At 45.5% G+C, this 13848-nt stretch overlaps 1 protein-coding gene across 7 annotated transcripts in view; it reads right to left on the bottom strand.

Annotated features, from left to right (window-relative positions):
• The window catches only part of TENM2 (teneurin transmembrane protein 2), a gene marked incomplete at both ends in the record, with an annotated part of 991817 nt that overhangs the window by 224615 nt on the left and 753354 nt on the right, over positions 1 to 13848 (bottom strand). For 6 of the 7 annotated variants that reach the window (XM_082650012.1, XM_082650013.1, XM_082650014.1 and 3 more), the window contains one exon: positions 6927 to 7049. The exons of the other annotated variant lie outside the window; for it this stretch is intronic. In XM_082650012.1, the coding sequence (XP_082506138.1) occupies positions 6927 to 7049 (123 nt within the window). The remainder of the gene's footprint in view (positions 1 to 6926; positions 7050 to 13848) is intronic. 7 annotated transcript variants of the gene reach the window in all.

The raw sequence follows: 13848 nt of genomic DNA, 5'->3' as shown, positions 1-13848 counted from the left end.
GCACAGGCCAGTTTAACACCCAAACTGCAGCTGTTAACGTGGGCTCTAGCTGCTTCTCAGGCGGGCAACTGGAAGGCAGCCATGTGTTTATTTCACAATGATCCATGAATGTGCCACGCAAGGCTGGGTGGGTCATTCACTCACATTTTCATGCAACGACTATTTAGCAAGCATCGACTGTAGTGCTAGGTAATCTCTGGTCAACATCAAAGTTGGGGTGTCTGTCATTTTCCCATTATCCATTATCTAGGCAGCCTGAAGTCTTTGCGTCGACCGTATCAAGAACAGAGGAATTTAACACCATTCTGTAATCATTCTGTGTGAGTCCGGCCACCACCCTTGGGTTCTAGGCAATGACCAAGCGTGGTGTCCTGGCAAACAGGATGGAGTCCAGCCTCCATCTCCCAGAGCCGTGGCTTCCACGTCCAACTTTTCTTTCTATCTACGAGCTGCACAGTGAAAAGTGGAGATGGTGATCATTTTGCCCGAAGAAGCAGATGCTTAAGACACGTTGGTTCTGCGGGTTCATCTCCAGCTTAAAGATGACATTTCTGGGATTTTAGAAGCAACACTCTAATGATCAATTTCACAGGCTAGCCCACGTCTATAACTCCACGGAAGATTGCTCGTGGAAATGTGAAGCGACTGCCTATTTCAGACACACGTACCTAAAATTCCAACCAGTTAAATAAGACTGATGTGGAGCAAAACAGCAGCCTTCCATAGCCACATTAGAAGCTAATCATTTCAGAAAATGTTGCCATAATTCATTTATGGCAACAGCAAGACTATTCCCCAAACAAGTGATAAAGGGAACGGACTCACGGTCATAGCACGGAAATGAAGCCTCATGTTAATACTTCCTAAACTTAAACTGAACTCTGGAGGCACCCTAGCATAAATCTGCCTTGCAGATTATTCTGCCTCACATATTTTTATCTATTGCAAATAAAGGTGAATTCAGAATATTGCTTCAGTCATTACACCTCGTTTCCGTTTATTTGGGAATCAGGACAACCATCTGTGAATTCTGTTTAACCAGAAGATAGGCGAAAAGATTCTCCTAAAGACATGAGATTCACTAGCTCGTCTGAGTCAGCAGCAGCCCAGGAGCCTTCACCCGGCTGTTGCCTGTCTATTCTTCAGGAATAGACTTCCATCCTGAGCGTCCACTGCGGCTGTTACAGTATGCACAACATCACACAGCAGTAATGATTTTTATAAAATCCTTCAGCACTCAGAACTACACATGGCCTTTCTTTTGAAACCTCAATTTGTCATCTTAGACAAAAATGGCCAAATCTCTGTCACTCAGGGTGTTAATAGATATTTATACATCTGACTGTTCAGGTGAACATGCTTCTGTATTAATAAGTAGTTCAGTTTATTAGTATTATTTATAGCAGCTAAAAAATTTATCGAGTGGTTACAACTTGCCACGTAGTCTCCTGATTCCTTTATGATTTTTTTTCCTGTTTTTCAGACAAGAGGACCACAGGAGTAAAGTGACTCGCTTCGGATCACACAGGTCTTAAGTGGCAGAGCTGGGATCAAAAGCTCTGTCCGACCGTTTCAGAAACCCACATACGTAACCACTAGGCTGACTGCATTTCAGACGCTGGGCTAAATACAAGAGAGACAAAGAGAGGCGTATCCAAGCAGATAGCAGAGACCAAGCTCTGGGTGTGCAGGTCTCTCTGAAAGAGAAGCATGCCAATGAAAGTAAGGGCGAATGTGGCAGGAAGGGAAACTGGATCTCATTATTAATACCTATGTCAAGCCACGATGATGCCACGTACAACAGAAAGTATGCAACTGGGAACGGCTTGTGGAGGGCAATCAGAAGCTGAAATCCACCAATGTGATGCACTAAGTGGTACCCATCTGTAACAACGGTAGGATAGCACGGCCTCCAAAATGAGGGGAGTTGTTGCATTGGTATGTAGGTGGTTGGTGTACCTGCCAGTAGATGTGCAGTATCTCAGTGGCTGGCTCGATCATAATGACCCCTTGTCCTTCGGGGAACTTCACCGACTTTGAAAAAGCCCCATGTAGGGAAGTGATCATTTTGGAACCCTGGGTTGTGTTCACTGAGAGGCTGATGAGAGCCAGAGGAAGAATTACCAACCTCCCTGCTAATCTGGCTCCTAGTACCATACATTAAGCCAACTAGTAAAAATCATTATGAAGTTTTTGCTGAAAGGGCAAGTGTAGAAAAACATGTTTCTAAACAGAATAACAGTCTTTGCCATTTTTTTCCAACTTGCATACCATCTGGAAATTCTGATTTTTTTTTCAAAGGGTAGGAAAGAAATGTGCTCCAGGCACAAATAAATGTTTACAGCTGAGTTATAAACTGAGAATGGTGGGGCTTAAAACAGACATGCCGGCAGTGATGGAACTCAAGCTGCAGTGAGACAAATAACGCTGCAAGGAGCTGGCCAGCTCATTTTTGCACATTGGCCCTTTGGAACGGGAAGTTCTGCTTCCTACTGACCTCATCAAGCACATGGTTGAGAAGAAGTCTTCATCAGGGTTTGTCCCCATTCTTAGAGGGTAAAGGAAAAAGATGAAGTGGTAGGATTGTCTACCTTCACATTCCGAAGGCAGCCTTCGCCTTTGGAAAATACAGCACCTCATAAGAAGTGGCAGCCTGTGGAGGCTTGTTAAATGGACCGACCGAGGGACGTTATGATGATGTCAGGAAAAACAACAAATATTCATGGATCTCTTATTAAGTATCTGATATCACACACCATATTCTATAAGTGACATCTCATTATGGGGGACTGCAAGCTTATGAGGGGGTACCATTTTACAGATGATGGCTCAGAGGCCGAGGGAGGGCAAATGACCTGTTTACATCCACACAGTTCCTTAGTGATGGAGCTGGTGTTTGCATCTAGTCAGACCAACCCCAGAGCCCTGTAGTATAGAGCATCTGTCAATGCGAAGTTATCTGAGAATATATTATACCAAACTTTATGTCAAGAAGGAAAAACTGATATATTGGAGTTTTGTCTTTCTCCCTAGTGTCCTACAACTTGTAGTTACAGACAAGTCCAAGGAAAGTAGAAACGGGTTTGTACATGATCAAGACTAGTCAGCCAACTTTTCCTGTAAAGGGCCAGACAGTAAATATTTCAGGCTTTGGGGGCCATCTAGGCTCAGCTGCACCTACTCAATTCCATTGCCAGAGTGCAAAAGCAGCCAGGGACAATGAATGAACGTGGCTGTGTTCCAATAAATCTTTATTTGCAAAAACAGGTGGCTGGCCAGATTTGGTCCATGAGATGCAGTTTGCTGACCCCAGATATGGAGGACACCTTGAATGTAAAATGAGTGTAGGTTTTGAGAGTGACCCATGAAATTCTACTTGGGAGTTTCTTCTTTCTTAAGATCAGTGCACAAATTGGCTACATACGACATGCCCTTTAAAAGTTCTTGTATATTTTGCCTCTGGACCTAGCCAATCAAACTGGATTCCCTTATGCTATCTGACCAGGTCAGAACACTGTATTGACTCTTCGTTCTCAAGGCTTATCTACTCCCAGATCTATAGAAAAAGTGTTCCGTGCTCTTGTAATGAAGACGTATGAGTTCGTTCCTTTTAACATAGAAATACACTTGAGATGGTGAGTGATTCTGGCAGTCTGTGGGCTCCCCTTCCTTGATGTGAAATCCCACGACCCAATCAACCACGTTAAGTTTTAATTGAAAGACAGAACGGAGAAAAAATAAACCGTGAACAGCAACAAATGGAAAAGGGAAGACAAAGCCCAAAGAACATATATTCTCCCAACCAATTAATCAAGTGCTTTGTTTCTACTAACATATCAGAGTGTGTAGGCTGCCCTGTCTATTAGACTCCTTTCCAAATCTGAGCAGTGTGAACACTCCTAAAGACCAGGTAATGAAATCTCTATCGATATGCCATCTTAGATGGGACTCACATGCCTGTGTTTTGCTTACATTTTAATTTGCTTCTGCTGGATACTTACCTAGTAATTGCTTAATAAGATTAACCTCCCTGGCAATGTGTGGCGTATCTTGATTAAAACATTATCGGAGTGAAGGATTATCGTACAGCACACAAAAATGGAGAGGGTGGTATTTAATTAATTTATTGCCAATATATCTTGATTGTCTCTTTGAAACACTGGAAAAGTAGTCGATTGGAATTGATCCAGGTTATCTAAATGTATAGGTTTAGATTGTGCAGAGGAGGGAGGTCACTGGGTAAAGAAATTCAAACGTAGGATCACCGCCTTTAAAAAGAGTTAGGCGGGTATAACACACCATTGTAAAGCAATTATACTCCAATAAAGGTGTTAAAAAAAAAAAAAAAGAGGCGGGTGTGTGAAAACACTAACCTTTCTAGTCATTTTTAAAACCAAACTTCACAACAACTTAAGGAGAGATCTGATCTCTTCGGTCACAGGAAGAGTACTGTTTTGGCGTTCAGAAAGAAGACGTTCTGAGTTCTGCTTCAACTTTAAGCAATTTCAAATGCTCAGACTTTATCATAAAAGTCCTCTCGACAAAATCCACTGCACAATGACTTGGTAACCTCTTTTCTGGCTCAGAACTCATTTGGAAAATATTCTGCTATGTGTGATGTTATACAACTCACACAGTATTTTCAAAAGCAGGTGGCCTCTGAGGGGAAAAGTTCTGGCCCTTCCAAAGACACCATGGAAAATGTTTCTTTGTTCATTTAGAGACGTCATACTCTTAGTTAGGACCTGTTCTTTTCCGGGAATCTTCTGTCCTGCCGGCGTGGGAGGCTCCAGTGGGGTTGGAAATGAAGCTTAATCACAAATGGGAGGAGAGGCCGACCTTCACTTATGGAAGTTAATGCCTATCAGTGATTCCCTTTTGTGAAGAACGCTGTTTAAAAAGTGTTTGTGCGAATTCCCTGGCGGTCCAGTGGTTAGGACTCTGGTCTCTCACTACCGAGGGCTCGGGTTCAATCCCTGGTCGGGGAGCTAAGATCCCGCAAGCTGCGAGGAGCGGCCCCCCAAAATTGTTTTTTAGTTAAAAAAAAAAAGTGTTTGTATGTAATCTCAGTATGTATATGGACATAAAATACATCCCTGTGCAAAAAAAATGCATATTCACATTTCAAATGTGTATTCTGCACTCTTTTCAAAAAATGGAGTGTTGATTTGCAGATTAAAGGACATGTGTGGATCAAACATAACAGAGACCCCCAAAAGCAGTGTTTCTCACAGAGCAGCACCACGGACATTTTGCATGGGATACTTCCTCATCGTAGGAGGCTCTCCTGTGCACTGTAGGCTGTTTAACTGTATCTCAGCGTCTCCCTACTAGATGCTGGTCGCACCTCTTCTAAATGTGACCATCAAAAGAGTCTTCAGACCTTGTCAGATGTGCCCCTAGGGGGCAAAAACACCCCAGCTGAGAACCACTGCAGTAAAGGCAACTGAAGTTACATTTACAGGCGGTGTCAAGTCCTGGAGATACGCAGACTGCAAATCTGAGGCCAGCAAATCTGGCTCCTGGCTTTTGGGTCAGTTAAGGTAAAATATACTTTTCATTTTCAGGTCTAGTTTTAGTCACTTGATAATGGAAAGCATATAATTTCATCCTCAGATAAAACTTTTTCATGCTTACTTAAAGGTAATTTAGTGTTATGATTAGGATAGATGAGGAGAACGACTCTTAAAGCCTCGATCAAAAGACGGCAAAGGCACGCCTGAAGCATTAGGACAGCTCCGGAGAGGCTAATTTAAGCAACATTAGCACCTCAGGGCTGATTAATGTACACCTCTATGGGAAGATGATTCTGGAATATCCTCTGTGGAAAATGCCTGATCTAGGAAAAACCCAACAGCTCCCTTAAAGATGCACACGTCACAGACCTGAGTTCAGATTTGTACCTGCCTACCTGCTGGATTTGGGGTACATTTCTAAAACATCCTGGGCCCCGGTTTCTCCAAGATAATTTTTCTCCCTTTAGGGTTGCTAAAGTTACACAATGTTAAATCTGGCACACGATAGGCGCCCAATAAACGTTTCCCTTACCATTGCTGAAATATCCCTGTGGGGTATTTTAAGAAATGTCGGGTGAACTGCCTAGTGTGCTAAGAGGCAGAGTGAAAAATTCTGTGTTTGGAGAACCCTTCCGTGCAATCTCTTCTGTTTGTGATTTCCATCCTGAGTCAAGCATCCTCCCCTACCCTGCATGCCAGCCTGCCTAATGGTGCCATTGGCTGCCGTTGGTTGTCTCTTAATTGCCCCACGTCCCCACTTCCCCATGGTTCTGTTTTTTCTCCTCTTTCTTAGCACCTTGTTAGCACCTATTTTTTTCTTTTTTTTCCTGCAAAAGTACTGTTGCCTGATTGCTTCAGTAAACATTTCTATTGTCCCCTTCACTGTTTTGCCAAGGGAAGCTCTGTTCCCGAGTTGTCAAAACTCCTTTCTCTTCTCCCCCGAAGCGGAACAGCTCCGGGTCTTTCTCTTTCATGCCTTGCCAGGTGGTGCTTCCTCCCTGGGGAAGCTGCATCTCTCCCCTGGGGAGAGGGCTCTAGTCTACTGGCCCGTGCCGCCTGCTGCTCTCAGCTTTCCCCATCAGGCAGGACTTTCTCCTGCTGCTCCCCAGGCCTTGAGATGCTTTCAAGCAGCGCCAGACCCTGCCGGTCGCTGCAGATAGCGTAGGGGTGCACATGGCTCTGAGCGGGCACCGCGCCAGCTCCGAGCGGCTCCAGCCAGACACAGCTCACAGACAGGAACAGCAGACAGCTTTGAACGGGGGTACCTAGAAAATGCAGGGCTTTTTTTCCCTCCCCTTTTCCTCCGTTTTGCATACCTTACAAGATTCGGATTAGAAAACCTGAACCAGGTGGCGAGAGCTCTGAATTTTCCTGTGGCCTCAAGAGGGCGAGCTGCGGCTGTAACCTCACCTTTGCCTCCAGATGGCGCTGTTGTCACATCATCGTTTCCTGGTAAGCCGGTCCTTATCCCATTGTTAAAGGTGTGTCCATCTGCCGGCTGGAGTTGCCAATTGAGTCCGAGCAGATGCATGGCTGCAGGAGAGACAAAGTAATGAAAACATGAATAGAGAATTCAGCAATGCAGATGTCAAGGGGGAGGGCCAGGTGCCTTTTCCAAACGACTGCCTTTGAAGGAAGCTGCAGTTCAACACTGGCTTGCCCCAGGCCTCAGGGATTCGCTAAATACAGAAGGCAAGTAGATCTGGGTAGTTGGGTTTCCTCTTCCAGTGGAAAGGAAACAACAGCCTCAGGGGGAGAGCATCCCCAGTGGCAGGCGGAGGAGGGAGGGGAAAACAAAGCCCGGACCTTCCAATGGTGCCACCGTAAAGGGGAAAGTGCCCCTCTGGGATCACTGTAAAGGGCACTCTCCATCCCTCCCAGCCTTTCCTGTACTCCGGACAGAGCTGTTGATAGCCTGGTGGTCCAGGGGCATTGAAAAGAATAGTTTCCCCCAAACTGCTCACAATCTAAATCTGTTTCAAATCAAGGCTCCCCCAGCAGGGCCAGCCTGCTGGTCTGGTTCAGACGAGACTATACCTGTGCTGAAATACCAACGCAGCCTCCAGGATCTGCAGTAGTACTGGCCCACGGTAAAGCCCACCTCCCTGTTTCAAACTTGAAAAAGATTTTTCCGCTCCAGCCCTCTTCCTGACAAGTGAACATCTTTTCAGCCTATGGAGAAAGCTTGGGGGTAGTGATGGAATGGAGTCCTTTTCTGGAAATAGTACTATGGTGATTCACTGTCTCTCTCCCTCTCACCTGCCCTGTCTCTACCCTTCCCCACAGTCCAAGATGAGACACAGAGTTCTGAAGCACTGCCTCTTCTTTGCTAAGCAAACAAGCACGCCTACAAAACTCTCGTTTTACTCCCGTACAACCTCCAACCTCCAGACACCAAACTTCCTTCTGGTGGTCCTTGTCACTCTGTTGGTGCCAACTGCCCACGTCCCGGTGAGTTGAGCTAAGCCAATATCCCCCTATGTCTGACGGCTCTTGGTGAGTTGTTCTTACTGTGTGGAGCAAAAGGCAAGTCCCACACACCTGCATTCTTTCAAAGTCCGTATCTAAGGAATGCTTCCTTTGTGAAAAAATAAGGACTTCCTTCCCCTGCGTATTTCTCAGCCAGGCAATAACCACCACATGTCTGTCTGGCATTTCAACCAGACACAGGTATGATGCCTTTGCTACGTTTCCAGCACTGCAGGAGGGAAAGGGCTGTTGACAGGGAAAGGTTCCTAGTATGAGGCGGGGATGGGAGAAACAATTAACCACAGGAAACGCAATTAACAATGCTTAGGAAATTGTTCACACAGCAATTAATTCTGCTTGCTTACCACCACCTAAAGTCAGGCTGCATTCTTTTAAGGTTAAAAACTTATCGTCAAACCTTACAGCTCAGATTGATGGCCATGGATGAAGGTGGCAAGGTGTCCCTGCGTGTACATCTGCTTTTTCCTTACACACAACCCCACCTCAGAACCAAGTTTTCTTTCTCTACCTTACTCCGAAGTGCAAGGCTCACTACTGCAACTCTTCGAGATGATACATGTTAATAAGAGTAAGTGACATTTACTGTACACTTTCTGGCTGGGTAACACCTAATTTTCTCCTGCAGTTTATCTGTTCTATGTAGGTCACTTAGTTGAAGAGGCCAGATTCGATTGCCTCAAATAATGACATATTTTCACTGTACAGAGGTCAGGACATGAGAACTAATCGTGGCAGCTTCAAGAGAACGATAGCTTCTGATTTGTAATTACCAGGTGAAGGGAGCCGAGGAATTAGCTATTTTTAAAAGATTTCCAAAAAAACATACTATTGGGTTATCGGCGCTTGCCTCGAGCCAGCTTTGCTGCTGCACTGGAGATGCAGTTCTTTCAAGGAGGGTCTCTGCGTTTTAACAGAGACACAGATAGATACTGCAGATCCAGCTGGGGCCCAGGCCTTACAGAGCTTTGATTTTTCATATCTAGAAACGGAAGTGATGGGTCCATCAGGCAAAGATGACAACCTCCCCAGCGCCCCATCAATATGAAAACTCTTGTCAAAACTGCTCCCCTTTCCTGGTACTCAATCTTGTCATTCCAAGGTGCAGAACATACTGCAACCATCAGCTTTGGGAGATCAGAGAGCAAGCAATACCCCGATCTTACTGGATATACCGAGGGCGTCCACGAAACGGTGGTCTCCGTTTGCAAAGACGCCTGCCCCCCCCCCCCCCGCTTTTATCTTGGGTTCCGTAGCATCTCTTTATTTAAAAAAAAAAAAAAAGTATTCTGAAAACAAGAAGACCACAGATGGGGTGAGAAGGGTTCGGGTCAGAGTACACAAGTAAGTTCTCAGACGACTCCCAGAAGTGAAAGGAAAAATAAGAAAGTGAGATGAAGATGGAAAAAGGACAAAAGCCAAATCCACGGTGCATAAGCTCTGTCCTCCCAGTAGAAGCGATGCAACTCAAGTTGAAAAATGAAACTCAACTTTGGACATACTTTCTGTTGTTGAATTGAACAATAAGTAAATAAGTGAGAACTATATCGGGGTACAACCACCTCCTCTTGGTTTTTTTTTTTTTTTTTGTAGGTGGGGTGTTGTGGGGAGTCTGAAATAGGCTTTTGTTTGCACTTTTTATTTTTTTCTTGGTCAGCTATTCCTTATCTCTTACTTCGGTAGGAAAATGAGAATATCTTTCTGGCCTGTGGGGATGGACTAAAGTGTCCTTAGGATAAAGACCCAAGGGAGCTGTGAAGTAAATGAGTTTCCTGACTAATGAGAATTGTTTCTCATTCTGCTAGGGATTTGCTTGATGGTGGGGGCTGAGAAATCAGTCAGTCTCTCTCTCTTTACCTTTTGTAAAGGTTTCCCTTTACAGGTAGGATAATAGCTGCTTAGGGCCAGAGGGAGGTTCAGCAACTGCCCCCCCCCCGAAGATTTACTGATAGCAGAGTATCTTGAACATAGAAGGTGCTCCATGAGTGTTCATTGGAATCAGTAATGATACATGCGGGCAGATGTGAGGGGCTGGATTGTAGGACATGATACTCCTTATACATAAAAAACACATAACACAGGGGTGTGAAGGATGGAATGAAACAGTGCTGGCCACTACATGGAGGGGTCTGCAAAGAGAAGCTTTCTGATGATTAGAGTATTAATACCTGCTGCCGGTCCTTGGACCCCTTCTACGGCCAGCACCGTGGTAGACATTCTACAGATATTATCTCAAGACCCGCAGCTTACATTTGAGGTGGGTGCCGTCATCGTGCCCATTTCACAGATGAGGAAGCTGGTGACTGTCAAGTTTGATCACGGGGGCTTTTAGAATACGAGGAGGATTACAGTGGGAGGCAGCCGGCGGCTTCATATTTCACAGCGATCTGGTTACAAATTCTGGTTTGCAGTGGAATCTCGGCAAACCCGGTCTCTTTCTTGCAACTCATGATCATCTCCCTGTGGTTGAGGAATCGCCAATTTTGTACAGTCAGCACCCCGTTCCTGAGGGGGGGGGTTACATCATAGTTCCTCACCTTAATAATCTCACCACACACGCTGCATCCCTTTTCCTTCTGCCACATCATCAGCCTGGGTCTGGAGCGAGGACAGCACGGTCCAGAGCCACGGCTGACCAGTGATAGAATACAGAGTGATTGGAGAAAGGAACTGTTACTGCTGTAAGCCATGGAGAGTCTGGGGTTCTTTGTTACAGCAGCATGCCTGAGCCAATCTTGACTGATACGTTCAAGTAGCCGGTAAATGAGAAATTCCACTTTTATACACTAGGTGTCCATGCAGTCCTTAAAGTTATTCACTTACCGGCTCAGGATCCTTTCTAAAACCCAGCCAGGAAGAGTCTGCACATATTTAAGGCCACTACATTAGCCTCTATGAACAACAACAACAAGAAGAAGTAGCTCTTTAAACACTATGTCATAATATCTCCAATTCTGACCTGCTCTCAGAATCAGACTGAGAAGCTGAGAAGCCTCAGAGTAGCCAGAGGTACCACTTCTTCACCTCAAGATGTTGGGTGAACACTGGCCTCATCGTTTTCTCCCAAAAGACATGTGGATGCAGTGGGGTGGTCCCCTCCCCCAATCCCCACAAATGCTCCAGCAGCTCATCCCAAGAGGTCCTGTTCAGACCATCTGAGGGTCAGAAGTGAAATGAGTTTGGGAGACCCTCTCCCTAATGTTATTCACCCCCCACTGACAGCCTAAATGCACAATTTATCATGGTTTGACAGGCTCTGCTCCAGAGAGATCCTGGGATGCAACAAGGGGGCTCCATGGGTCAGCAGGGACAAAACAGGGAAAGGCTCCAAGGGGAAGTTCATGTAATCCAGGTGGCAGCTGGGAAATCAGCCACCAAAAACACAATAGGGCAGCCAAACTCTGAGAGTATCCCTCTGGCTAACTGGAGAAAACTTTTATCAAGTATTGAAAATGAACCAAGACAGGATGGACAGACCACACACAGATCCCAGATTTCAGCAGGAATACTAAACAGACCTACCTGCAGTTATGGTGCTATTTTCTTACTGAAGTTGCCTGCGTTTGTGCCAGATGGGGTCCGATAGAAATACTCAGGGGGAGCCAAAGCAAAGCGAAGAGGGAGGGGTTGGCGGCAGGTAAAAGAATTCTCCAGCAACCACAAGGAAGGAGACTGTAGGCCTTGAAAAGTGGCAGCTTGGAACGGGGGTTGTCTGAAATAGTAATTAGGGTATGTGTGGGCCCTGCTGGGTGCCACTTAGAACCTTCCATGTTCACTGGCTGGCAGAGGATCAAGTTGACAAGAGGGCCAATCAATATGTCAGCAACGCTTCCCAGAGAGCTGCTCAGCCCTTGCTTGTCAGAGAGGGCAAACACGGGGGCCACGGGTGTTCTGCGTTTGCCGAGCAGGTCCCCAGGAACCGGGGGTATCTTTAAAGATCAGTCTTGTCAATACATAACTGGAGGAAGAGATTGGGCTTTCCCTTTGAAAATGGAAGCCTTCAGGCCAAGCAGAGCTTAGGGAGGGGAGGAGGTCTTGTGGCTAAACCTGTGATCAGATTCACAAGGGCCTTAGAGATGACGGCAAAGCTCCTTCAGAGACTGAGGCAGGATGATAGGAAGGGTCAGGGCTGGGTCTCCCCACCCTGACATCACCCGATTTAGTCAACAATGCCAGGGCTCCCGTGGGAAATGTAGCCAATTCTGAAAGGGCCCCTGCCTAGATGACGGAAAAAACCGCAGCGGAATACTCCGAGCTCAAATGCACCAGTGCTGACCTCGAACTTGCCCAGGCGATCTGTAAAGGCACTTTTGCAAGTAGTAGTGAAAATTAACACACTGCCAATGAGCCTCCTCGATGATGGTGACAATGAACATCTATTTTGGGACTGTGCCAGGTATTGGGCTAATTACATTATTTGCATCGTTTATTCATCATTTATCATTCAGCAGACATTTATTGAGCCCCTACAGTGTGTTAGGTGTGTATTCCCAGGCACCAGGAATAAAGCAGTTAACAAGACAAGTTCCTCGCCCTCAGGGGAAAACAGAAACTAAACACAGAAGTGAAAAGTAGAGTACCGGGCTAGGGAATGCCAGGGCATAGGGGTTGGGAACTTGAACTTTTTTGGTTTAATTCTAGACCAATTAAAGATGATTGCCTGTGATAGGTAAACCTGAGCCAAGGCTTGAACGAAGTAAGAAAGCAATTCATGCTGACATCAGGTTTGAGTGAAGTTAGGGGAAAAGGAGAGTGGGGGTGCTGGGGGGGATCAGTGGTGGGGAATGGGTACCCTTGGAAGGGGTCTGCCTTATATTTGGGTGAGGTGGGATGACCCTGGAGGATTCTGAAGAGGAAGAAAGCTCATTTATTTTCATTCTCACCCTGTGAGGTGGTAATATAATCTACATTTTCTAGATGAGGAAATTGAGGCTTAGGGAGGTTAAGTGACTTGCCCAAGATCACACAGCCAGGAAGTGGGAAATCTGGGATTCAGATCGAGACACTTGTACCTGCAGAGTCAACCACCATGCTCTCCTGCTAGTGACTCACTCTCTCTGAGTCCTCACTGGAGGCCGTCAGGCCCTTGGAGTTCTTTAAATGAATCACTACTTTGCCAAGACTGAACAAGGCAGGTGGGCTACAGAACCACGTACTAAATACTGTCAAGGCTCACTCGGGAACAGACTCCTCCTTGTGCAAGCAGTCATTAGTCCTCTATAAATATAAAAACCAGTTTGCTATTTAACTTAAAGGAATCGCCGTTGTCAATAGAAAATAAATCTGTTGGACAACTTCAATTTACCGTCCTGCTGGCTAACAATCAATATGTTTGGTGACTTTTTCCTTGGTGAGTTTGCTTATCATGCTTCAGGGATGCAGGAGAGTACAGTGGGTCTTCCTTAAAGAGACGAAGGCCCACTGCAATGTATTAATGTATTAATTATCCTTTTTAGGAAGGCTGTCAGTGCCCAAATGACCTTCTGCCTAAAAGAAGAGATGTAAACAAAACCATGAGGGATAACATTCTCAGAAATGCTCCAAGTTTTAAAGGAGTTAAAAATTTTTAAATCTTAAAGGAGTTTAAAAAAGAAAAATCCCTCCCAACCCACGTTGGTGAAGTGATTTCTTTTAGTTTCGCCCCATTGTATTGCAATACACTGGGTGGAATAAATTTTCAAAGCACCGCAGGGAAGTTACGCCCACAAATCCCTTTACTAGTAATGGGATTTGTGCACCTATCTGCTAAGAATGCTCTGAAAACTTACTTGCCTGTGTCCAACTTCCAGCCTGCAGCTTCCAAAATGGTTGCAAAGCTTATGGCCCAGGAATTACACAGACGAGG

This window comes from Grampus griseus (genome assembly GCF_964374135.1).
Source record: "Grampus griseus genome assembly, chromosome: 3".
Lineage (NCBI taxonomy): Eukaryota > Metazoa > Chordata > Mammalia > Artiodactyla > Delphinidae > Grampus > Grampus griseus.
This window is presented reverse-complemented; position numbering and strand designations above follow the sequence as displayed.